This window comes from Talpa occidentalis, unplaced genomic scaffold (assembly GCF_014898055.3).
Source record: "Talpa occidentalis isolate TD23 unplaced genomic scaffold, MPIMG_talOcc4v2.1 talOcc4.2, whole genome shotgun sequence".
NCBI lineage: Eukaryota > Metazoa > Chordata > Mammalia > Eulipotyphla > Talpidae > Talpa > Talpa occidentalis.
This window is the reverse complement of record NW_023602073.1, coordinates 18,095,697-18,122,982: the sequence shown is the minus strand read 5'-3', so window position 1 is coordinate 18,122,982 and position 27,286 is coordinate 18,095,697. Positions and strand designations below refer to the sequence as shown.

General features: G+C 40.4%; 2 protein-coding genes across 7 annotated transcripts in view; one reads left to right on the top strand and one right to left on the bottom strand.

Moving 5' to 3' along the window:
- Positions 1-27,286, bottom strand: part of LOC119251869 (zinc finger protein 420-like) — a 189,279-nt gene that overhangs the window by 151,287 nt on the left and 10,706 nt on the right. The window lies entirely within an intron of this gene.
- ZNF184 (zinc finger protein 184) lies at positions 5,299-21,088 on the top strand. 4 transcript variants are annotated; one of them, XM_037519059.2, is made up of 6 exons: positions 5,299-5,318; positions 6,438-6,578; positions 12,614-12,681; positions 15,438-15,564; positions 15,920-16,015; positions 18,598-21,088. In XM_037519059.2, exons 2-6 carry the CDS (start codon positions 6,572-6,574, stop codon positions 20,547-20,549), a joined length of 2,250 nt encoding a protein of 749 aa, XP_037374956.1. In that variant the 5' UTR covers positions 5,299-5,318; positions 6,438-6,571; the 3' UTR covers positions 20,550-21,088. The 4 variants fall into 4 exon arrangements, with proteins under 4 accessions (XP_037374956.1, XP_037374953.1, XP_037374954.1 ...); XM_037519056.2 differs by lacking the exon at positions 5,299-5,318 and adding an exon at positions 5,819-5,905; XM_037519057.2 differs by lacking the exon at positions 5,299-5,318 and adding an exon at positions 6,083-6,156.

Here is a 27,286-nt window from a genome sequence, read left to right as displayed (position 1 = left end):
GATTACCACATGTATCACATGCATTTCATGTTACATGTATTACATGCTAAATGTATTCCTATAATAAAATAAGCTAGAGAAAAGAAGATATTATTGAGAAATACATTTATACTACTGTACTGGATTCATTGAGAGCATAAATTTACATCATCTGTTTACAAGAAAATTTGAATGTAAGTGGACATGCACAGTTCAAACCTCCGTTGTCTGGGGTTCAACTGTACTCTCACTCTACCCCCACCTTCTAGGTTTCTCTATTATTAACATTTTGCATTAGTATGGTACATCTGTCACACTGGATAAGCCAATATTGACAAATTAACTAAAGACCATATTGTTGGGCCTCCCCAGTGGCACAGCAGTTGAGCGTGCTGCGAAGCTGTCCGCAGCATCTGCAGAGCCATTTCCATTCCCCACCAGCCAGGCAGAAACCCACATGGTGGGACAGACCTCTCCTGCCTCACCCGCTGCTCCCCTCAGCAGTGTCTTAGGTCCGTCTGCCTGTTCTGCTCCCTGCTCTGTCTGTGGTGAATTCTCTCACCCTCCCATGCTTCTGACCTGTACCCCAGTTCTTGTATACATAAATAAATAATCTTTAAAAAAAAAAGACTATATTATTAACTAAAGACCACAGCTTACATTAGGGGTTCACTCTGTGTTATACATTCTATGGGTTTTGACAACTGTATAATGACATATATCCACCATTACAGTATCACACAGAATAGTTTCACTGTCCTAAAAATTCTGTGTTCTATCTATTCATTCCTCCTTCTCCACCCACAACCCATAGCAACCAATGATCTCTGTAGTCTCCAGAGTTTTGCCTTTTCTTGAGTATTGTATAATTGGAATCATATGGTATCTACACTTTTCATATTAACTGCTTTCACTTGCTTTTTCACTTTCAAACTAAAAAATATTAGGCTGGAATAAGGTCATATATACTAAAAACTCAGAGTATATCAGGAACTGCTAGTATCATAACCAGTAAGTTAGACTTAAAACTAAAAAAGGTAGTTAGGGACAAAGATGGCTATGATATATGTTCAAAGGACCAAATAACCAAGAAGATATAACTGTTATTAGTATTTATTCTTCAAATATCGGAACACCTAAGTTATATAAAGCAAGTATATTTTTAAATATTTATTTTTATTTACTTACGCTTAGAATAACTGGGGTGTAGGCCGGAGGTGAGGGGGGTGAGAGGATTTACCAAAGTGGGGAGCAGAACAGATGTACTAACTGAAATACACTGCTGAGGGGAGCAGTGGGCAAGACAGGAGAGGTCTGCTCCATCATATGTGGGTTAGCTCCCTGGCCAGGGACAGCTGAAATGTAAACCTTGCACCACCATCGAGGCCATATAAAGTAACTATTAATAGATCTAAAACAACAAATAAACAATCATTGTCGGAAATTTCAACACACTATTGACTCAAAGAGACAGGTCATCCAGAGAGAAAAGTAACAAAGAAATAAAGGCCTTAAATGAAGTATTAGATCAGATGGACATTTAAGGAGTTTTCCATCTTAAAAGCAATGAATACACTTTCTTTCTCCAGTGCAGATGTAACATTTTTAAGAATAAATCATATACTAGGTCAGAAAACAAGTCTGAGAAAATATACAAAAATAGAAATTATATCAAGTATCTTCACAGACTACAATGCTATAAAGCTAGGAATTAACCATAAAAGGAATCCTGGAACAAACAAAAAAACATGGCGATGAAACAAAATGCTTCTGAACAAATCTTGGGTCAATGAAGAAATCAAAGAAGAGATTAAAAAAAATCTAGAGACTAGTGAAAACAAAGAGACAGGCTACTAAATCTTATGGGCCGCTTTAAAAGCAGTACAACATGGGAAATTTATAGCAATACAAGCCCACATTAAAAAAAAAAAGTAAAAAAGAAGAAAGATCTCAATTTAACAATTTAACTCTGTAGTTAAAGAAACTAGAAGAAGAACAACAAAAGCATCCAAAAAACAGAAGAAGACAAGAAATAATAAAAATTAGAGAATAAATAAATGAAGTAGAAAACAAAAGGATAGTCAAAAGATCAGTGAAACCAAGAATCGGTTCTTTGAAAAAAATAAACAATATTGACAAGCCACTAGCTACGTTTATGAAGAAAATTAGGAAGAAAATCCAAATCAATAGAGTCAGAAATTAAAGGGGTAAAATTACAATAGATACTTCAGAAATACGCAGATCAAAAGAAAGTACTATAAAAGTCTATGCAAACAAACTGGACAAGTTGGAAGAAATGGACAAATTCTTAGATTCATATAACCTCCCAACATTGAACCAGAACAAAGAAGACACCTTAAACAAATTTAATGAAGGAGATGAAGGATTGAAAACTATAAAACTGTTAAAGGAAATAAAAAAGCTGAAAAGAAATGGGATGATTTCCTGAGCTCATGGGTTGGAAAAATTAACATCATTAAAATAACTTCTTTCATTCAACAATATGAATCTAACATTCCTCCTTGTTTTCTGATAGCTTGACGGCTCATTTCTTCTCATTGCCCAATAAGATTCCATTGTCTGGATGTACCATGGTTTATCTACTCACCTATGGAAGCACATCTTGGTTGCTTCCAAATTTTGGCAACTGGGTTTTTGCATGCATGTAAATTTTCAATTCATTTGGGTAAATATCAAGGAGTGCGACTGCTGGGTCATATCATAAGAGTGTATTTAATTTTGTAAGAAACTGCCCTACCAAACTGTCTTCCAAAGTGGCTCTACCATTTTTCTTTTTTTTTTTTTTTTTTTTTTTTAAGGACAAGGATTCTTTTTTTTTTTATTTATACAAGCACTAGGTACAGTTAGAAGTGCGGGAGGGTGAAAGAATTCACCAGAGCCAGAGCGGGGAGCAGAGCGGGCAGAAGGACCAAAATACACTGCTGAGGGGAGCAGCAGGCGAGTCAGGAGAGGTCTGCTGCATCATGTGGGTTGCTCCCTGGCTAGCCGGGGATTGAACTCATGCTGCAGAGGCTTTGGATTGCTTCACAGTGCTGTACTTAACCCCTTGCACCACCAGGGAGGCCCACATTCTTTAACTCAGGAAATTATTCATCTCTTTACTAGGGAGTCTAGTGTTGGAGATTAAATGTGGGAGTGGGTTTATCACAACAAAAAAATTGGAATTATGTGTAGTAATGGATGTCAACTAGACTTACTGTAGTGATCATCTTGATAGGGGATAGGGAGGGGGAGATCGGGTGAGACACTAAGTTGGTATAGCAGGAAATCTGCACACACATATTGTTTATGGCCTGTCTGCTCTGAGTTCATTTTCCAGGCCAAGGACACATCTGCAGGAGTGTGGGGAGCCAGTGCTATCTGAAGACAAGCCTCAGCACAGTTGGGCCAGCGTGAGCCAAGTGTCTAGGAGGGTCAGAAGGAGCTCCTAGCAAGTGGTGAAGGCCCCCTTACTGCTGAACTCTCTTTGTTCAACTCACTATAAAAAGGCAGCCGGAAATTAAATGTTAAGGTAGTTTCTTTAGGGTGTTAATCCCCTGCCCCCTTCCAGACTGCTGGCAATCTGATTAAAAACACACTTTAAAGATTCAATTCCTGTCTCTTCTTTACTGGCATTCGGTGGTGACAGGTGGCTGGAACTCCAGTCTTCCTGTTACAGTCTCATATCGAAATATTGAATTATATGTTGTGAAAAGCTGACATTTGTGAAGGCATTTTAAAAATGAAGTTAGGGCCTCCCCGGTGGTGCAGCGGTTGAGTGCTGGGTTGCGAAGCTGCCTGCGGCCTCTGCGGCGCCGGTTCAATCCCCGGCTGCTCTCTGCCCACCGGAGGAGGGTCCCACATGGTGCGCAGACCTCTCGAGAGCTGCCGCCCGCTGCTCCCCTCAGCAGTGTACTTCAGTCCTTCTGCCTGCTCTGCTCCCTGCTCTGGCTCTGGTAAATTCTCTCACCCTCCCGTGCTTCTGACTGTACCCAGTGCATGTATAAACAAACAAATAAATAAAACATGCCTCTAGAAAAATTAAAAAAAAAAAAAATGAAGTTAGTCAACCAGTATAGACAAACTACATTCATCACCTGTCTCCTCTGATCTAGTTCAAAGAACTTTGAACTGGGCCCAAAAGCAGCTATTTTAAGAAACATTCAAGCAAATAATTGTTTTAAGAGTCATCTGGGTGATTATGGACATTTTGGTCAGAGAATATACTCAATAATCAATTATGCATAGCCTAGAATAATTTAAGCTGGTTAATACTAACTCTTGTTGAACACCTCATCTCCCTTTTCCTGACATAAAACTCCCCAACTTTAGCGCTCTTTAAGGACTATTTGGGGTTTTCTACCCAAATCTGGGCCTCCAAACTTCAATTTTTTGATTCCAACTAATCATGCTTTGTCTTTCAGTGGCCTCCTGAAGTCTTAGGTTAACAGCTGATTTCATGTAGTCTCTCCTTCCTTATGGTCCATTATCCACATGTTGGTTTGCCATCCTCCGATCGAGTTTTTATCTATCACTTTCATTCCTCTTTTTCCTTCAAATCATGAAGTTTTAAAAGAATATCCTATACATAATTGAGTCACTCTTATACAGCACCAATTCAGCATTTTACATGTACTTATGTATTTTTTTTTTAGATTTATTTATGCATACAAGAACGGGGGTACAGGCCAGAGGTGTGAAGGATGAGAGGATTCACCAGGGACAGAGGGGACAGAACAGACAGATTGACTGAAGTACACTGCTGAGGGTAGTAGCAGGCGAGTCAGGAGAGGTCTGCTGCGCCAGGTGGGTTGCTCCCTAGCTGGGGATCGAACTCATGCTGCAGTGGCTGCGGTAAGCTTCATAGGTTACAATTTAACCCCTTGCGCCACCAGGGAGGCCCCGCTTATGTTTTTAATCCCTTTTCATCTATTGTTTTTTAATTTCAGCCTGTTCTCTTACAATTTTTTTTCCTGTTTCAGTCAGGCCCTCTTATTGCAACCGAGAATGCCAAATTGCTTCTTGAAACTTTGTAGTTCCTACTGTAGCTCTTTTCCGAAATCCTTCAGAGACTACTAAATATTGTTTCCATTTCTGATCGTAGTTTTGCTTTTCATATGCTCAAAGTTAGGATTTCCTGGTGATTTTCTCTTAGCCCCTTTATCCAAATGCCGGGGACACAGAACCACCAAGTGCGTGGCTCGCATATTTTAAAATATGAAAACCCACTGACTGCTGTTGGATTCTTTTCTGTCAGGGACACCGAGGCTCCTGTTGTGGTCCATCCTCCGCCGCGCGCTGGCTGACGGAGAAACACACCGCGCTCTGCTTGCAAACAGGTAGCGCCTCTCGTCGGTTTCCTTCAGCATTTTAAAAAAAGTGGGTCGTGACCCTTTTGAGCCATGAAAGGAATATAACGGGCGGGTCGCCGTCAGAATGAAGACGGCAAGGAACAGAACGCGGGGCAGGGCACGCGGGCGCCGTGTCTCGAGCAGCGCGGGTTAGCGTTTTGGCGTCTCCGCCGGGTGTGGACCTGCTTTTCCTCCACTCAGCCGGGCAAGCGCCCGAGTCGCCGCCGCCGCGCAGGCCTCCGGCCGCGACACTCCCCAGCAACGGGCGGACTGAACGCCCGGCCCCGCCCGGCGTCTCACGCGCCGGCCGAGGCCTCTGGGAAACGGAGTTCGACGCCGCGGCGCCTTCTAGGAGCCGTAGTCCTGCCCCGCCCGGAGCGGCCCAGCGCAGACGCGAGCGGGGCGGGGAGCGCGCGGCGCGACCGGAAGTGGCGGTTGAAACTGGCTGGAGGCGGGACGGGGTCGGCGCGGCAAGTCCAGCGCCCGGGCGCCCGTCGCCGGGTTTGGTGCTCGCCCCGGCGCTTCCGGGCCCGGGATCCCAGCGTGCCGGTCGCCGCCGAGGGAGGGAAGCCCAGGTATCACCATGGCAACCGCCCACCCTCGGGTCGCGTGACGTCACCCTCCTCGCTTCGCCCGAATTGGCCTCCGCGGGAGCTGGCTGGGGGGGTGGGGTCCTCGAAGGGGGCGCCCCTAGCCGCCTCCCGACCCGGGCGGTTCCGCCCCGGCCCCTCGGCGGGCTTTGTTCTTTTGTTCCGGTCTGGGAGGAAGGACCCGAGCCCGGCCCCGCCCTGCTTGTCCGCCTTCCAGCTTTTCCGCTCCGCAACAGGTGTGTCTTCCTGTGTCCGCGGGGGTGTGAGCCCGCGAGCGTGCCCGGAGGTGGCGGGCCGGGGCCCTGGGCCCCCCGGGCCAATCTGGAGGGTAGGTTTTTTTTGAATCCGAACTGAACCTGCGTCCTCGATCTCCATTCTGTTTTTCTCAGCGGGAGCACCAGACGCCTGTTCGGTGCCCTCTCGAGACTTCTCTTTCGCAGGACTTCTCGGCCACTATGCAAAACTCTGATGACTGATAGTGTGACGAACGCAGCTGACCCCATCTTGTTTCTTTTAGGGCGACCAGCCGCTACGTATGTGAGAGCTCAGGCTCCTTGGACATCTGAACAACAGACCGAGGATCCAGCTGGAGGCACTCTGCTTGGGAAACTCTGGTGTCCATGTTCCAGAGGAACGGGATGCGCTGCTGAGATGGAAGGTAGTGAGGACGACTGGGTGGGGAGAGCAGGATGATGGAGGCAGAAACAAACAAACAAACAAAAAACCCAACACACAAACAAACCAGTCCTGACTGTAAAGTCAAATACTTGATAGACCTGGAAGAGGTCAAAGAAAGGAAACTTACATTTAGGGTAGAGAAAAGAAACTGATTATAGGAGAGAATTATAAGAAGTTAAATCTCCGTGGCTTAGGGATTTGGGGATGAAAAGGAGCAATGATTCAGAATGTCTGTGCTCCTCACATGACTACTTCAGTTTGTTAAATACTAGAATGATAATCTTGCTGTCAGAAAAAAATCTATCATTCCTTCATTGTGAGAATCCATATTGAAATATCCCTGGCAGATAGCCATCTGTTTAGCCTATGCCTGAACAAATAGGGTATTAAATGCTCAGTTTTTGGGGTAGACTATTTTCTTGCTGACTTTGTTTAGTTCCTTATATTGGGCAGAAGTGTCTCTGCCTGTAACTTATTAGTCCCCCCAAACAAGATCTGCTCATTCACATTTCTGCTCTTAATATAGATGAATTCAGCAGTTCCAACTCCTCTTAGGAGTTCTGTTCTTTACTAAGCCAAATAACCTCAGTTCCTCTGAAGGATCTTCAGATGATCTTATCTAGTCCTCTTCTATAAAAACTTTACTGCATGACAACATGCTTTTTAAAACACAATGCCTAAAATGAAACATGCTTTGAAAAATAGGTGAAAGTAGAAATATAGTACTTTAGATTTACATTGTATTGTGTTTCAGCATTGGACTGTATTCGCTTTTAAAAATTCAGCCATATTATACTATATATTGTAGATCTTTTTTTAATATAAACTTTAATGAACTAGATTTATGCAATCTTCGTGGAGAACTTTTTTTGGTGATCTCTACCCCCTCCATCCAACTTTGTGGATGGAGTCTGTCCTTACAGAGACTGTGTGTGCTGCACTAATGATAGGGTAAAGCAGTGCCTTTCAAATGTTGTCTATGGTCCAGTGCTGGTCCCCAAAGTGCTTGCTGCCAGTCCCCAGCATGTTAAGTGCAGTGCTTGAGAGAAACATTGATAGCAATTTGACAGCTGTTTACAGCTGTTGTTTCTCATAATCATTTTAACAATTGGTGGTTAATTTGTATGACTCATACAAAAATCACAATGAGAAAAAAATCACAATGATGTAGATGATATCCTTGCCTATTTTTTTTTGGATTTTTTTTTTTTTTTTTAAAGGAAAATCACAGGGAAGAACAAGAATATTCTGTGAGATTTCCCTAGGGAAAATAAACTTAATGCTTGACATTTTTAATGAAGCTCCACTGTATTTAATTTAAATTCTGATTTTCTCCCATTATAACAGAGCACTTCAATTTAACCATGTTAAAAACTGCTAGACAAATATTATATTATGCATTATTAGTCTTGACCTTAATTAAAAAAAAGCAAAGACAAGTTCCACATTGTGTCATGTATATTTTTAGTTGTTTTAACATATTTATTCTCTTTTCTGTGTTTTTTTTTCCCCACCACCATCCCTCGTATCCCCTTGACATTTCCCTCCCAGTCCCCCCAATGAAAGACCTCAGTGTCCTCAGGATGTTAATGTTGATGTCCACTAGTGTTTTTTTTTTTTATAGCTGTTTTTACATTGTTGAATGTGAATATCTAATAATTGTTTTTATTCTTCCGACTTCTTTTGCTGCACAAAATTATCTCAAATTTTCTCCATTTTGTTGAAAATGGCTGCAATTCATTCTTTCCTGTGGCTATATAATACTCCATGGGGTGCATGTAATACATCTCTTTGATCCATTTGTCCACTGAAGGGCATTTATGCTGCTCCCATGTCTTGTCCCATTATTGTAAATAATGTTGCGGAACGTGGGGCTTTTGTTGATGGTTTCATACTCTGGTTACATGCCCTAAGTGGGATTGTCAGGTATTTCCATTTTCAGTTTTTTAAGGTAAATCCAGATTGCTGTCCATAAAGGTTTCACCAGTTCACATTCCCATGGACAGTGTGATAGGGCTCCTTCTCCACCCCCTCCCTGCATCCTCTCCAGCACTTCTTATTGGGGGTGTTTTTAATATGTGCCATTTTCATGGGTGTGAGGTGTGGTATCCATTTGTAGTTTTAATCTGCATCTCTGTTACTAGGTGTGACATCTGTTCATATGTCTTGGCCTTCTGGATATCTTTTTTTTTTTTTTTAAAGATTTATTTTTTTATTTATACAAGCACTGGGTACAGTCAGAAGCACGGGAGGGTGAGAGAATTCACCAGAGCCAGAGCAGGGAGCAGAGCAGGCAGAGGGACCGAAGTACACTGCTGAGGGGAGCAGCGGCGGCAGGAGAGGTCTGCGCGCCATGTGGGACCCTCCTCCAGTGGCCGGGGAGCAGCCGGGGATTGTACCAGTGCTGCAGCGGCTGCAGGCAGCTTTGCAACCCAGCGCTCAACCGCTGCACCACCAGGGAGGCCCATCTTTTTTTTTTTTTTTAAAGATTTATTTATTTATTTATACAAGCACTGGGTACAGTCAGAAGTGTGGGAGGGTGAGAGAATTCACCCGAGCCAGAGTGGGGAACAGAACAGACAGACTGACGAAATACACTGCTGAGGGGAGCAGTGGGCGGGGAAGGAGAGGTCTGTCGCGCCATGTGGGACCCTCTGCGGTGGCCAGGGATTGAACTGGCGCTGCAGAGGCTGCGGGCAGCTTCGCAGCCCAGCGCTCAACCGCTGTGCCACCAGGAGAGGCCCTCGACATCTTCTTTGATGAATTATCTGTTCTTATCTGCTGTCCATTTGTTAATTGGGTTTTTTTTTATTGTTGGATTATATGAGTTTTTATCTATCTGGGATATTAATCCCTTATCAGTTATCTATCTATCTATATAGTGTAAATATTTTCTACCATTCAGTAGAGTGTCTGTTTAATCACCTTGTATTCCTCTTTTGCTGTACAGAAGCTTTTTAACTTGAGATAATCCCTATTGTTTGTGTTTTGAATTTTATTTCCATGGAGGGTGAGTCACCAAAAACACCTTTATTGTTAATATTGTGGAACATAATGCTTTCTTCCAATAATTTTCTTCCATGTATTTTATTGTTGCAGTCTAATATCTGACTCTCTAATCCATTTGGGATTTATTTTTGTGTATGGTGTTAAGGAGTAATCCATCTTCATTCTTTTATGTGTGACTTTCCAATTTTCCCAGCACCATTTATTTTTCCCCATTTTATGGTCATGTTTTATCATAGAGTAGGTGCTGGTATATGGGTGGATTTATTTCTGGGCTTTCAATTCTGTTCCACTTGTCTGAATCTATTTTTGTGCCAATACCGTATTGTTTTTAATAGTGTTGCTTTATAGTAAAGTTTGAAGTCAGGTAACTGGTATACCTCCATTTCTCTCCTTTTTTCTTAGGGTTGCTTGTGCAATTCAAGGCCTTTTATGGTTCTATGTAAATTTCAATATGTTTTGTTCAGTTTCATTGAAAGCTATTTCTGGAATTTTGATGGGGATTGTATTAAATTTGTATATAATTTTAGGCAACATAGTCACTTTGATTATATTGATTCTCCCCATCCATAAGCATGGAATGTCCTTCCATCTCTTTATGTCACTATCTAAGTACTTTAATGACATCCATTAGTTCTCCTTACATAGGCCTTTTACCTCCTTCTGTTAGGTTGAGTTCAAGGTATTTAATTCTTTTGGAAGCAATTATGTAATTATTGATTTCATTTGCTTGTTCTTTTTTTTTTTTAAGATTTAATTATTTATGCATACAAGAGCTGGGGTACAGGCCAGAGGCGTGGGGGGTGAGAGGACTCAACAGAGACAGAGCGGGGAACAGAACAGGCAGATTGACTGAAATACACTGCTGAGTGGAGCAGCGGGCGAGTCAGGAGGGGTCTGCTGCGACATGTGGGTTGCTCCCTTGCCAGCCGGGGATCGAACTCATGTTGCAGAGGCTATGGACTGCTTCAAAGGTTACATCCCAACCCCCTGTGCTACCAGGGAGGCCCTGCTTCTTGTTCTTTATATATAAATAAGCTATGGATTTTGTATGTTGATGTAGCCTGCCACTTTGATGTATTCATTTATTGTTTCTAGTAACTTCTTGATGGAGTCTTTAAAATCTTTTTCTATATGTATCTGTCACCAGTGATAGTTTCACTTTCTTTTCCTACTCAGATTCCCTTTATTTTCTGTTTGTCTGATAGAGCTGGCCAAAACATGTTATACTAAGTTAAAGAGAAATGGGGGTAATGGCTATCCTTGTCTTATGCTTATCTTATGGGGAAAGCTTTCAGTTTTTCACTATTGAGTATTATATTGGTTGTTGGCCTGTGATATATGGCCTTTGTTATGTCAAGGTGGGTGCCTTCTATTCCAATCCTATATTGAGTTTTTATTAGAAACATGTATTGAATTTTGTATCAGATGCTTTCTCTGCATCTTTGATATTATCATATGATTTTTATCTGTTTATCGATATGTTGTATTACACTGATTTATGTATATTAAGCCATCAAATTTTTTTGATCCATGAAACACAGGGTGTCCTTTCCATTTATTTATGTCATCTTTTTCTTTCACTGATGTCCTACAGTTTTCAGTGTACAGATCTTTCCCTTTGGTTACGTCTATTCCTTAAATATATATCGGTTTTGATTCAACTGTAAATGGGATTGTTTTCTTAATTTCTCTTTCTGATAGTCCATTACTAACATAGAAACAACTGTTTTTTGTACATGGATTTTGTATGCTACAACCTTATTGAATTTGTTGATTAGTCCTAACAGGTTTTTTAATGTAATCTTTAGTATTTTCTATATATAAATATCATGTCATCTGCAAACAGACAATTTTACTTCTTATTTGGATGCCTTTTATTTCTTTTTCTCGCCTAATTGCTCTAATTAGGAATTCCAATATTAAAATGGTGGCAGTGGACACTCTCCTCTTTACTGTCACTAGTGACATCTTACAGGGAAAATTTTCAGCCTTTCACCATTGTGATACTAGTGGTGGGTTAGATGTACCAGTGTCACCACCATCCACACTTTAAGATATAGAAGTCTCTCTTGTGCCCCTGCCCAGATAGTAAGTATTCAGAGATAACCACTATTCTAACTTTTCATCACCATGCATCAGTTTGGGCTGATTTTCAGCTTACTATAAATGGATTCATGTATGTATTCCTTTCATCTGTCTCATTTTGCTCCACATTGTTTATGAGGTACATTTATGCTGTTAGGTATATTAATAGTTTTCTTTTATACTATAAAATAATATTCTGTTGTTTTGACTATATCACAGTTTATTCTACTGTTGAAAACTTTGGGTTGTTTCTAGTTTGAGGTTATTAATAAAACTACAGTGAACAGCCTTGTTCATAATTCTTTGTTGGACCAAAACCCTTGTTTCTATGGTTGTATGGTCTTCAGGAGAGTGAAATTACTGATTCATAGGCAGACATGTTTATCTCTAGTGTACGTTGCCAGGCAGTTTTCCTAAGTGACTGGTAAGTTTATAGGTGTACAACAATGTAAAAAAGTTCCAATTTCTCTATATTCTTCTAGCATTTAGTATCAACTATGACTTTAAACATTCTGGTGCAAAGGTAGTATATGCCATCTTGTATTTAATTTGCAATAATAGCAGAATTAAAAAGGATCTGTGAAGATTTTTGTAAAGTAATGTGATTTTTTTATATTGTAGCAGAGAAGGCAGAAATATTTTCAAAGGTCACTTAGCGAGGAATATATACTGAATTACATGACCCTTAGGACTCATATAATGAATCTGAAAGTAGTGCTTTGAGGGACAAACTACGAATCCTAAAGTAATGCTTTACCTACTGATGGGTTTTGCAGGACCCCACTAGGTAGTAATCTTGTTTCTTTTTTGTGGATCCTGAGAAGTAGAGTTCTGTTTTTCAAGTGAAAAAATGGGTTTTACAGATTGGTGAAAACAGCTAAATTGGACAGGATTCATTGTGGCTGCTTCTTCCTTCCCCAGGTTTGTCCTCTTCTGAGTCCGCCCTTCCCCAAGAGGGCCATCGTCTGCTACCATTAGCCAGTTTTCAAGTAAGTGGGGATTTCCTGAAAGGCCTTTTCAGTCCTTAGAGTTGAATCATATATTCTTTTACTGTGGGGTATGTTTATCCAAAACCAGGGTATACAGTTCGTTCTGGACTCCCTCCTACCCAATGAACATCTTCATAGCTCTGCTTCACCGCTCTAGCTTAAGTAATACATTCACTTATGTCATGCTTAGCATCTCTAGTGATGAGAGTACAAAAGAAGTACAAACTTGATCATTTACTTAAATAGGCCAATGACTGTTCAAAACCAAAACAGCACTGTTTAAAGAGCTGGTTGTATATGACTTTTCTTAACCCTGGGTTTAGTTATATCACATTGGTAACATGACACTGCCTGTGGAGACTGTATTTATACCAAATTTTTGGAGCGCCTCCTCTGTGGAACTCCCTCCTCTCTAGTATCTGAGCTGCCACCTTTGTTCTTAGCTCAGTAAGACCACTGTGCTTCTCTAGGGCCATGATGCCCTGCAGTCAAGAGCACTTCTAGGCAGAAAACTAAGGGGTTTTTGAGGCTCATGGGATTGTTTTCCTTCTCTTAGGTATAACAGTTCAGCCCTGCCTGATGGTCAAAGTATATAAACACTTGTTTCAGAAACGTTGTTCATTTTTTTTTTTTTTTAAAGTATTCATACAAGCACTGGGTACAGTCAGAAGTGCAGGAGGGTGAGAGAATTCACCAGAGCCAGAGCGGGGAGCAGAGCAGGCAAGGACCGAAGTACACTGCTGAAGCAGCGGGCGGCAGGAGAGGTCTGCGCGCCATGTGACCCTCCTCTGGTTCGAACCGGCACTGCAGACAGCTTCACAACCCAGCGCTCAACCGCTGCGCCACCGGGGAGGCCCAACGTTGTTCAGTTTTATACTTGCTTTTTCTGAAAAAGCTAGTCCTAATAATTTATTATTCATTCATTCATTTCTATACTTATTTATTTTAAAACTAAATTAACTCACCCAGTTTCAAATATATGGTGAATAAATAAAATGTAGGAAATTCTCCTGCATTGCCTCCAACTCCCATTACCATTATAGTCCCACTAATAATATTTGGTAGTATATTTTAGATTTTTTTTCCTAAACATAAAAATAAAAACAGGACCTTCTATGTATCAATATATTGTTCTTAATATATATGCACACTTTTAATCAGTACCTACACAGGGATACTTCATTTAAAAATGTCTACATAAACTGTTTTACTGGGCCTCCCTGGTGGTGCAAGGTGTTAAGCACAGCACTATGAAGCTATTAGCAGCCACTGCAGCATGAGTACCATCCCCGGACGGGGACCTGACCCACCTGGAGCAGCCGACTTCTCCTTTTTCACCAGCTGCTCCCCTCAGCACTATATCTCAGTAGATCCACCTGTCCTGCTCCCTACTCTGTCTTTGATAAATCCTTTCATTCCCCCTACACCGCTGACCTACACCCCAGCTTTGTATGCATAAATAAAATAAATCTTTAAAATGCTTTACTGTGGGTATAACATAAACCCTTTAACCATTCTCCTATTAATGGACATTTAAAACTTGCCCATTACTGCCACCATCACTACCACCACACAGTGTTGCAGGGATATTTGTGCATAAGTCTTTTAACCCTGGAGTCTTTCTGAAGAATAAATTCCTGCTATTGAATGAAGTATGCATAATTTTGATAGATCCTGTCAGATTGCTCCTCAGGTAGGCTGTATTACAGTTCTGTCCCCATCACATACATATGCACACTTTCAGTAGTGACAGTGCATTGTTTTACTGTTTTTAGTGAAGCAAACATCTTTTCGTGGGTTATTAACAATGTCTTGGGCAGAATGTCTCTGGGTTATTGGCCTTTTTTGGGTATTGTTGCGGTTTGTCTTTTTTACTATTTGGTGAAACTCAAAATAATTGCCTTTTGTTTACTAACAGGTTTTACATTTTTATGTGGTTATATGAAAATCTCTCTCTTATAATTCTGCCTTGTACATTTCAAATTTATGAACTTATTTTCCTATTATATTACCTATAGTAGGAAATGTATTTATATAAACATATTATAAACGTATAATATTAAACTTATTTATAATAGGAAACATAAAGCTATTTTCTTTTAAATTATTTTTGGTTTTTCTTTAAAATTTAATTTCTAATCTTTGTTAGGACATCAGTTAGTGACTAATTCCTTTTATTTTAACTAACTTGAAAGTTGCTACTTCTATTCAATCCTATAAACATGGGTCTGCTTTTGTGCTATTTTGTTTCAATGAATTTTATCCTATACTAGGCCACTCTGTTTCAATTTATCTTTACCTTTGGTATTATTTGGTATCTCTCTTACTATATTTTGAAATGTGTAGGGCAAGTTTCCTCTTTAAATTCTTTAAAAAAATGGCAATGATTGCACATTGTAGGTAGTAAAACACAGTATTGTTGTCAGTAGGTATACTATTAATACTTGATGTAACTTGGAATACAGTCATGATGATGAAGAAGAAGAAGAGCAACAGCAACCAAGATTGAACACTTATTATGTGACAGACCCTGAACTCAATACGTCATATTGAACATTTCTTCTTTAATTCTTATTAACCCAGCTTAACTAATTCTAGCCAATCCTATATTTACTGTACAAAGGAGGAAATATCAAAATCACTTTTCAGGTAGCCCACAGTTTGCCTTATTTACTTCTGTCAAAATTGCTAACTTCACCCCTCCCTTCCCTAGGTAAGTGTTTTATTGGTAAACATAAATACATTTGGTTTTCTAGGAATCAGTGACCTTCAAGGATGTGATAGTGGACTTTACCCAAGAAGAATGGAAACAACTGGATCCTGTACAGAGAGATTTGTTCAGAGATGTGACCTTGGAAAATTATACACATCTGGTCTCTATAGGTAAGGATGACTTCATAATAGGCTGGGGTAAGGAAGAGGAGGGGTCGCTCAAGCTTAGGTGAATTTTGCCTTTAAGTGAAGGAACCAAACAAAGAATCTTAAATTTGGAAAGATTTTGAAAAGGTTTCTACTCTTTTAGGAGGTGGAAGGGCAAACTTAATTTTTCTGAATCCTGGTAAGTTCTCAAATTATATCACGTCTGGGAATTTTTAATATTGAAGCTCAATAAGCTAAGTCATATATATCAGACTTGTCCCACATATCTTTTCCTATGAAGACAAAATGGTGAGACTGGATTTTCTTACGGCACTTTTCCCTTACTGAAGACAGATAACCTTTTCTCCCCCCTCAACAGGACTCCAAGATTCCAAACCTGATGTGATTTCCCAGTTAGAGCAAGGGACAGAGCCATGGGTAATGGAGTCTGGAGTTCCAGTTGCTACCTTTGAAGGTAAGTAGTGGACATCCAGCAGGTAAGTGTCATTAATTCTAACCACCAGTCTGATAAGTATGTCTGAAATGTAGATGTGCTTGCTTATTTCTAGAGTCTCCTGCGAAAAAAACGGGAAGCCATCTGGACTCTCTTATGCTTTGTCAAAACACTCTCTCAAAATATATTCTATTTTTATACTCCTTTCAAAGGAACTATCCTTTCTTCCTCTTGACGGGGATTCTGGATTCCATCTTTTTTTTTTTTTTTTTCCCCCTACATACTTTGACATCCAGATAGCATAATAATCGCCTCCCATTTTTGCCCTTAGAGTTTTCTTTTTGGATTACAGGCTCCATCCCTAGGACCTTCAAACAGAATTAGGTAACTTAATACTTTTGTTCCAAATTCTACTCAACACTGTTAATCTTTCTGACCACCATGCAGTCTGCCTCTTGCTTTCCCAACCAAACTCTGTAAAAGTGGTTTTGATACCACACCCTTTGTTTTTTCATCACCTGTTTCTTTCTTTTTTTTAAAAGATTTATTTATGCATACAAGAACTGGGGTACAGGCTAGAGGTATGTGGGGGGTGAGAGGATTCACCAGAGACAGAGTGGGGAACAGAACAGGCAGATTACTGAAATACACTGCTGAGGGGAGCAGTGGGAGAGACAGGAGAGGTCTGCTGCGCCATATGGGTGGCTACTAACCCAGGGATTGAACTTGTGCTGCAGTGGCTGTGGATCCCTTCATGGTGCGGTGTTTAACCCCTTGCGCCACCAGGGAGGCCCACCTGTTCCTTTCTTAATCTCATTGTGTAGCTCCTGACCCTATTTCAATATTTTAAAATTGTTTTCTATCTGCTCAAGATGGAATTTTTAAAAACTTTATTTTTAATTTATAATAAAGCTTGACAGCACAAGTTAATAAAGCCCTTATTTACAAAAAACAAACCAACAACTTTTCGAAATTGGATTCCAGGGAGGGATCTCTCTCTAGAGTTAATGAGGTGGGGGAGTGGTAGACAGGAAGGGAGTGCTTGTTAACAAAAATGTTAAGGGAGAAGGTGATGTTCAATTTGAGAAGTGCTAGTTTATCTAGTTTATCTGAAAAACTAGCAGAAAGTAATTACCAAAATTTCTAACTGTAGGAACACTCAGATTTTTTTAATATGCAGTTAGACATTATGAATTTCCAGCCGGGTTGTGTAAAATGTAACATTTCTCCTCACTCCACACCCCCTCCACTAATCTCTTATTTTTTCCATAGTTCACTTTGAAATTTTTTTCTTAAAAGATGCTTCCTGGAACCCAATTTAGAAAACTAAGTTGTTGGGATTTTTTTTTTCTTTTTTTAGATAAGGACTTTATTAACTTGTTCTTTCAAATTTTATTATAAAGTGAAAATAAAGTTTTTGAAAATTCCAAGTTGAGCAGATATAAAACAATTTAAAAATATTTATGTGTGTATCGGCAAATCTCAGGCTTTTCTGAAAATCCTTTAATCATTACAAAAAAGAGAATTATTTTGGTGAAAATAATAATAAAAACCCTGTTGCATGGGTAGTGTAGATAGTTCCAGTGATCCAGTCAGTAGCCAGAAGGAAATCACTTGAAGAATATAGCTGCATTCTTACACTTTCTACGGCTGGAATGTGACTGGTGGTAAGTGTGCCTTTCCAGCATCCAGAGCAGACTTAAACTCTTAGCTGATGACTTGGCTACTTTCAACTCTGTGAAAATGATTTACAGATTTTATGCATGTATAGCCGTCACTGAAGTTGTGATGCTACCTACATTGAGGTTGCTACTCACCCAGTATCATTTCCTTCTCCTCTTACTGCCAACTTTCTTCTCTTGGCTGCTTTGATAACCTGACTCCTGCCAAGTCGTGGTCAGTAACCTTGATTTGTATTCTGTCTCACTGGCCTACCATGTTCTTTTGCAGCCTGGTTGTCAGCACCATCCATTATTTCTCCATGCACAGTGGTGTTGAAATCTGTGGTCCATACTTACAGACTTTGCATGTAATAAAGTAGGCGCTGCTTTCTATAGTAGGCATATGTATTCAGCCCGACCTTCTGGAACTTTCTCCAGCCCTTCTTTCTTTGCCCTAACTCTGATACTGTGTGGAAGATAAGACAATGTGGATACATTGGTCTGCTCTGTTGCATGTTTGCTGCCTTCATCTGAAACTACAACCAGGGCCAGATGTGAGCTTCCATATCCTTTTTTAACAGCATCAGAATTCATGGGGTCCACATCCTTTACTGTGAAGTACTTCAGGAGGCATTTGTCACCTTTTAATTTAACTATGTCTGTGTGAGTCTATGTCACTTTTTAAATTAACCATCTTCTTAAATGGAGTTCCCTTACTGGTTCCTGAGATTATGAAATTGATAGTAGACATCTTTCCACCACTTTCATATTTTTTTCAATCTTCTCAGTGCTTCCCAGCTTTCTCCGCATGTAATAAGGGTTAGATTTGAAAATTCTCAGAATGTCCTGAGAGCTTTATTTTTATAGTTTCATTAGGTTATTCCCACCACAGTGGGGATTTTTCCATCTCTACTCAGAGAACACTGACATTTTATTTTTCAGACTGGGAGACAAGACCAGAAAATAGCACATCAGTCCCACAGCTGAACATACCTGAAGAACAACCATCTCCAGAGGCATCAGTCGAAAAACACAACAGGAATGATGCTTGTAGTTCCAACTTTTTAGAAACTAGGGCATCTGAAGGCAGTCTAGAAAGGCAGCAGGCAAACCAACAGATACTGCCAGGGGAAATAAATGTAACTGAAAAGACAATACCCACTTGCGACAGAAGCCCTATAGCTAATGTTGAAAAAAGTACCACTATTAATTCGACCGCTGTAACACAAATATCTCCAGGAGAGACCCCTACTAAAGCAAACGTCAAACAGAATTTAAATCCAGCCAAAAAAGAGAAGTCTTGTAAGTGCAATGAATGCGGGAAAGCTTTTAGTTACTGTTCAGCTCTTATTCGCCATCAGAGAACACATACTGGAGAAAAACCCTACAAATGCAACGAATGTGATAAAGCCTTCAGCCGGAGTGAAAACCTTATAAACCATCAAAGAATTCATACTGGAGATAAGCCATATAAATGTGATCAGTGTGGAAAGGGCTTCATTGAGGGTCCATCTCTGATTCAACATCAAAGAATTCACACTGGAGAAAAACCCTATAAATGTGATGAGTGTGGGAAAGCCTTCAGTCAGAGGACCCATCTTGTTCAACATCAGCGAATTCATACTGGGGAGAAACCATATACTTGTAATGAGTGTGGAAAATCCTTTAGCCAGAGAGGCCATTTTATGGAACATCAGAAAATTCACACAGGAGAAAAACCTTTTAAATGTGATGAATGTGATAAAACCTTTACCAGGAGCACACACCTTACTCAACATCAAAAAATTCACACTGGTGAGAAAACCTATAAATGTAATGAATGTGGGAAGGCCTTCAATGGACCCTCAACATTTATCCGTCATCATATGATTCATACTGGTGAAAAACCTTATGAATGCAACGAATGTGGGAAAGCCTTCAGTCAGCACTCAAACCTTACACAACACCAGAAAACACACACTGGGGAGAAACCTTACGATTGTGCTGAGTGTGGAAAATCCTTTAGTTACTGGTCATCCCTTGCACAACATCTTAAAATTCATACTGGAGAAAAACCTTACAAATGCAACGAGTGTGGAAAGGCCTTCAGTTACTGTTCATCCCTTACCCAACATCGGAGAATTCATACCAGGGAAAAGCCCTTTGAATGCAATGAATGTGGAAAGGCTTTCAGTTATCTCTCAAACCTCAATCAACATCAGAAGACTCATTCCCAAGAGAAAGCTTATGAATGTAAGGAATGTGGAAAAGCCTTTATTCGGAGTTCTTCTCTTGCTAAACATGAAAGAATTCACACTGGGGAGAAGCCGTATCAGTGTCACGAATGTGGGAAAACCTTCAGTTACGGCTCATCCCTTATTCAGCACAGGAAAATCCATACTGGAGAAAGACCTTACAAGTGTAATGAATGTGGAAGAGCCTTCAACCAGAACATACACCTTACACAACATAAGAGAATTCACACGGGCGCAAAGCCTTATGAGTGTTCTGAGTGTGGCAAGGCCTTTCGACATTGTTCATCTCTTGCTCAACATCAAAAAACTCACACAGAAGAAAAACCCTACCAGTGTAATAAATGTGAAAAGGCTTTTAGCCAGAGCTCCCATCTGGCTCAGCATCAGCGAATTCACACTGGAGAGAAACCCTATAAGTGCAATGAATGTGACAGAGCCTTTAGCCGGAGCACGCATCTGACTGAACATCAGAACACTCATACTGGAGAGAAACCTTATAACTGTAATGAGTGCAGGAAGACTTTCAGCCAGAGCACTTACCTTGTTCAGCATCAGAGAATTCATTCGGGAGAGAAGCCTTTCGGATGTAATGACTGTGGAAAAGCTTTCAGGTATCGTTCTGCTCTCAACAAACATCAGAGACTGCACCCTGGCATCTGATTACTTTAGTAACATCATACGTGTAGGGGATACATTTACTGTAGTTTGTCCTTTTGTTAAGTCCTGAAGAATCAGAGTGGACCAAGAAACTACTTAAAATACTGCAACTTTTCTTTGGTCACTATGAAATGCAAAGTACATTAGGCTGAACTAACCAATTATGTTGTTAAACAATTTTGTGACATTGGAAAATTCAACTTTGAAGCTCCAGTTTCCTCTGTGAAATGAGGAATTTGGAGTAGATGATTTCAAAGGTTACTCGGAGTTTTATATTCACTTTTGTATAGTCTATATTCTTGAATAGGATTACTTTACATCAGCATTTTGCTATGTTGCATCTAGAGTGTGTATATTGATGCATGTTTTGCCAATAGGAAACATTTGTGCTTCAGTAATACGAGTGGGGATCTATTATGCTCCTGTTATAACAAGTTGAAGTAAATAACTGGTTCCTAATAAAAAGAATTATACTCTCAAATTAATGATTTAGTAGACTATGTGGCTTAAATCAGTACAGATAATTAAATCTTCCTACTATTTTCTTATCTAGTATGTTTTAACATTCCAAGAGTTTATCATAACTACAGAGCTCCTCATTTATTGCTTAAGCCAGTGTTATTTTTTTTTTTTAGAATTTTTTTTTTATAGAGGCATGTTTTGTTTTATTTATTTGTTTGTTTGTTTTTTTGTTTATACATGCACTGGGTACAGTCAGAAGCGCGGGAGGGTGAGAGAATTCACCAGAGCCAGAGCGGGGAGCAGAGCAGGCAGAAGGACCGAAGTACACTGCTGAGGGGAGCAGCAGGCGGCAGGAGAGGTCTGCGCGCCCTGTGGGACCCTCCTCTGGTGGCCGGGGAGCAGCCGGGGATCGAACCAGCGCTGCAGGGGCCGCGGGCAGCTTCGCAACCCAACGCTCAACCGCTGCGCCACCGGGGAGGCCCAAGCCAGTGTTATTTAACCCTACTTGGAGTGAAACCTCTTCGGGAACTTTGTAAAATTGTGTTGCTAAAGCCCTGCCCCCAGAGATTATAATGTGATTGGCCTGGGGTGGGACCCAAGCCCCCGTCATTTTTCCTTCATTCCTTACATGACCCTTGTAAAAAATACATGGATTGGATTTTGGTGCCAAAGTTAGCTAGTAGCTGCTGCTTGTGGCTCCTAGAAACCTCACAGCTTAGAACATATAATGTAATTTAAACTGTAATCTTGTTTTATAAATTGGGTTTCATAAGCTCTGGGAGGTAGGGTCAATTTGTTTTCTCACCAAAATACAGAAATTAAATGGCTGTGTAAAATAACGGTCCTTTTATTTGCTTTTCCTTGGTTACCTGATATAGAGAAAAATGACTGTGATTGAAACTCCTGGATTTGTGTACCTCACAAGCCTGTGGGGTTCTTTGTAGAAACCCTGGTCAGGATGACATCTCAGCCAAAAACAAACAAGGGTCTAGCCATAACGAGATGGACCCTATTTTCTCCAGATACAGTCTAGTTATCAGAGGAACTCTTCTAGAAGCAACAATTTCCCAGCCTGGCCTTGAGAATGGAGAGTGCCGAGAATAGGTGGCGGCACAGAAATTGATCACTGTTTACATAAAGAGTTCTAGGCTGTAATACAAGTTAAAAAAAAAAAAAATCAATGTACTCCTGTTTGTTTATATAAATACCTGTGACCTATATTGGAAATTTGTCAACTCCTTAACTAAAGATGCCACACATTGAAGAAAAAACAGGTATAAATCAGGACATAGCAGAGCCATTTAAATCTCACCCTTTTTCTGTTGTTATGTGAAACATCTATAAAAGAGTGGCTCGTCTTAATTTCTCAAGGCTTCTATTATATAGGAATTACAGTTACCACCTTGCAAAGAGGTACAAACTGGCTGAGAGGAATGGATCTCAGGCTGTAGGATAAGTTTGGTTGAAATCTGAGCCAGTGCCACAGTACAAGAAACGGGAGTTTACCCTCCCCTTCCGAGGGACATCCCCCACGGAAAACACCAGTCTCCGGAGAGGGAAGACATGGATTCTTCTATGAAGGTAGAATTTTGTATGAAAATTTGTCACTGGCCCTGAAAAAAATCCCACTTTATGTCATTAATTTGATCTCTTCATAAACTGTCAGATCAAACCCAGAGCACCAAGAATAGTTGATCTTTTTTAAGAAATATGCCTTTGATCTGCTTGTTTGCATCTTCCCAGACCTTGGAAGCATGCTGACCCATCTGAGAGACAGGGATAGGCAGTGAAACTCCAGAAGTTAACATGATCTTGGTTTCTGTATCAGCTCTCAAAAACAGTTCACTAGCTATGTCAGAACATTCTCTGAAGTGGATGGATTTGTAGTTGCTGCTCTAACTCAGATATGTCCAAAATCTTTTCCTTTGTCACCTGACTTGTCAGTCATGTGCTTACCTTATATCCCTCCTTACCCCTATTTTAAAAGCAGAAAAGATTTTTTTTAAGATTCTAATTTTGTTCAAGTAAATTTCATTATTTTTATTTTATTTTAGTATAGAAGAACTGGGGTGAAGGCCAGAGACTGCTGGAGATTCACCAGAGAGAGAGTAGGGAGCAGAGCAGACGGATTTATTGAAACACTGCTAAGAGGAACAGATGAACAGGAGATCTGCTGTGCCATATGTGGGTTAGCTCCCTGGCCAGGGATTGAAATCTGGTCCCAGCAGTAACGGTGCTAAGACTTAACCCCTTGACCATTAGGGCAGCCCAACGAAGTTTTTTAAAAATGGTTTCTTCCTTGGTGTTAATTCTGTCATTCATATGCCATGAATACCTTGTATAACATTAACATTAGTTCCTTAATATTTATTATACTCAGGGAATAGAGTAAAATCAATGGGGAGAATTAAAACTTAGGAATTAGAACTTTTTTCCTGGAAGTTATAATTAGTCCAGAAAATAGAGGTATTCAGTCTACCTTAGAGGTCTAACATTCATTGACAAACTGCCCAAAAAGTAAAGTATCTCAGAAATAACTAATAAGGCCAGAGTTCTTAATGAGGAAAGGAATTCTACACTGCTTACAAAAAATTCTAATATCTTCATATGTGGTTTCTTTGGGATGTTTCATTGTCTAAGATCGAGCATATCAAGTAGTTTTCCTTTAGGACCTACCTAGACCACAATTTCCTTATCTCCCACCAGATTACAGATACTGGGTCACTAAAGCTTTTTGTCAAATAATTGAGGGAATGGGAAAAAGTGTCACAATCTAGTCACTGATTTTTAACATTTTCATTAAAAGTCATTTAAACAGAGCCATTGCTTCCTGAGGTACCTGTCCTTAAGGTGGTTGGGGTTTAGAATTGGACAAAACAGCTTTCACAGAGCTCATATCCTATTATATCAATAAATAAATGTGTAAAATGCCAAGTAGTGATAAGGGTTATAAATCCCAATCCCAATAAGGCAGCATGAGGAGCTTGCGGGAAATCCCCTCGGGGCTGTGGTGCTATTGTAGATGGATTGGCAGAAGCATGGCTGTGTGTCTCTGGTTCATATTGTTGATTTTGATGGAGTTTTCTAGATTCCTGCTATGAAGCATGCTTTTGGCTTATTTCGCTGAGCAGAAGCAGGAGGTACTGGAGCACAGACTGAAGGAAGTGAAGGAATGAACTGGGTAGGTATGCGGGACTTCTTGGGAAGAGGGACAAACACTGGCCCAGAAGTCATAATGAGCAAAAAGGACACCTACTTCACCTCTAGTCCCAGTAAGTCTCCTCACATAAAAGATGCAAAGAAAGATGAGGGGTGAGCAGTCATGGCCTATGGCCCAAGGTAAATTATAGTACCCAGGCTGGAGGGAAGGAGGAAGAAGCTGAGGATAGAGAGGCACAGGGTATATTTGTTGTGTAGAGATGGGCGTGTCAATGAGTTAGGGCAGCTTAAAGAGCTAGAGGCAGACAATGTACATGATCCAACACATTTTCCATCTCACGATTCCCCTTGTCCAAACTTCACATTTTCTAGGCTGTATTTCTTTTACACCTTTATTTTCACATAACAAGTTAGTGTCCCCTATAGCTAGTGTCCCACTACCAGATTTTGTATTCATTGAGTATTCCAGTTGTCATGACAGCTGCAGTTTTCATTTTTTTTTTTTAAGACTTATTTATTTATTTATACAAGCACTGGGTACAGTCAGAAGTGCGGGAGGGTGAGAGAATTCACCAGAGCCAGAGTGGGGAGCAGAGCAGGCAGAAGGACCGAAGTACACTGCTGAGGGGAGCAGCAGGCGGCAGGAGAGGTCTGCGCGCCATTTGGGACCCTCCTCCGGTGGCTGGGGAGCAGTCGGGGATTGAACCGGTGCTGAAGAGGCTGCAGGCAGCTTCACAACCCAGCGCTCAACCGGTGCGCCACCAGGGAGGCCCTGCAGTTCTCATTTAAATAAACATTCTATTTTACACATCAGCCTGAAATGAGTTTGGTCGATGTGAAATCAGTTCCCAGTCAATATTACCTTCTGGCCACATCTCATTTTAAAAACTTGGGACCAGGTCCTGGATATTGACAACAGCATAATAATTACCATTTACTAAATAGCAACATGCACTAATGACAACCCTAGGAGGTTTGTGTTGCTCTACCTATCTACAGATGATTACATTTAAGTGGTAAAGTAACTTTCCCATAGAAAAGTAGAGTCAGTATTCCAATTCTGGGTTTCTTCAAAGTCTATTATTTTTCAGGCCTCCCTGATGGGGCAGGGGGTTGAGCGCAGTGCTGTGAAGCTGTCCGCAACCTCTGCAGTGCCGGTTCTATCCCCGCTGGCCGCGGAGCAACCCATATGGTGTGGCAGACCTCTCCTGTCTTACCTGCTGCTCCCCTCAGCAGTGTATTTCAGTCAGTCTGCCTGTTCTGTTCCCTGATCTGTCTCTGGTGAATCCTCCCACCCTCCCACACATCTGGCCTGTACCCCAGTTCTTGTATAAATAACTCTTTTTAAAAGAGTCTCTTTTTCCATGTAATTACAATTTTGAAAGTCCCCAAAGATAACACTACCCTTGAGTGGTCAGTCACCTGGGTTTCTCCTAGTGACAAGAATATATAGCTAAAATTCTAGGAAAATATTGCGGGGGGGGGAGGGGGATTTTGGGCGATGACACCAAATACACAGGAAACAAAAGCAAAAACAATTTGAACTTCATGAAAATTAAAAATTCTTGTGTACCAAAGCACGGGAGTGAAAAGACAACTTGCAGAATGGGAGCAAACACGTGCAAATCATATGTCTGACAAGGGGTTAATCATCAAAATCCATAAACATCTATACCTTAAAAACAAAAAGCAGCCCTATTTGAAATGGGCAAAAGACTTGAAAAGACATTTCTCCAAAAAAATATATACAAATGACTAATAAGTAAAACACGAAATGCCCACCATTCTTCATTGCAGAAACACAAATTAAAACCACAATGAGATACCACTTCATGCCCAATAGAATGGCTATTATTTAAAAAAAAAAAAAAAAAGGAAAAAAAGTGAAGTGGGGCAGCTAGGAGGATGTACACTGAAGCATGATGGTTTGGGTTCACACCCCAATTCTGTGACTTAACTGGCTTTTAGTTGTGGTCAAACTTCTTGACCTCTCAAAAAAATTAGAAATATATATACTGGTTAGCATGTAGAGAAATTAGAACCCTGAAGCACTGCTGGTGGGAAATGTAAAATGGTATAGCTGCTGGATGAAACAGTCTGCGAGTCCCTCAAAGTGTTAAACATGAAATTCCCATTCTCTCTAGGTATCTATCCAAAGGAAATGAAGTCAAGGACTCAGAGACTTGTACCAATATTCATAGCAGTCTTATTCACAGTAGCCTAAAGATGTAAGCAACTCAGATATTGCATCACATGAATGAATAAATGTATTATGTACCACATGCAATGGAATGTTATTCATATTTGAAAAGGAAATCTGGGTACATGTAATAACAATGAATGAAGCTTGAAAATATTATGCTAAGTGAAATAAGTCAGACCAAAAGGGCAAATATTGTTGAGCCCACTTAAGTGAGGCTCCTGGAATAGTAGATTAGAGGTTGGTTACCAGTGGAAGGGAGGAGAGAGCAATGGCTACTTAATATTTTTCGAGTACCAAATTTTTGTTTGGGATGTTAAAACTCTGAAAACAAAGAGTAGTGATTGTTGTAAACATATAAACATTGTTAATATTTATTGGTTTCTTTTTAAAGATTTATTTATTTATACAAAAACTGGGGTACAGTCAGATGCGCGAAAGGGTGAGAGAATTCACCAGAGACAGAGTGGGGAACAGAACAGGCAGATGGACCGAAGACACTGCTGAGGGGAGCAGCGGGTGAGACAGGAGAGGTCTGTGGCGCCATATGGGATTCTCCCTGGCCGGCCGGGAATCAAACCCGCACTGCAGAGGCTGCAGACAGCTTCACAGCGCAGTGCTCAACCCACCACGCCACCAGGGAGGCCCAGTTAATATACTTAATGCCTCTGAATTGTAAACTTTGGTTCAAATGGGAAATATCATGGTATATAAATTTTACCACAATAAAAAACTGTAAAGAAATAAGAGGTTAATGTAATGACAGCTAGGGGGTAGGGTGTGATTTAGTGAGCAAGATCAGGAAAGGTCTCTGAGGTGATTCTGAACTAGGGCCCATTACTATGACTGTTACAACAAATAATTCTAAAATTCAGTGGCTTAAAAAACCATGACTTATTTTGTTGTAAATGACAATCTT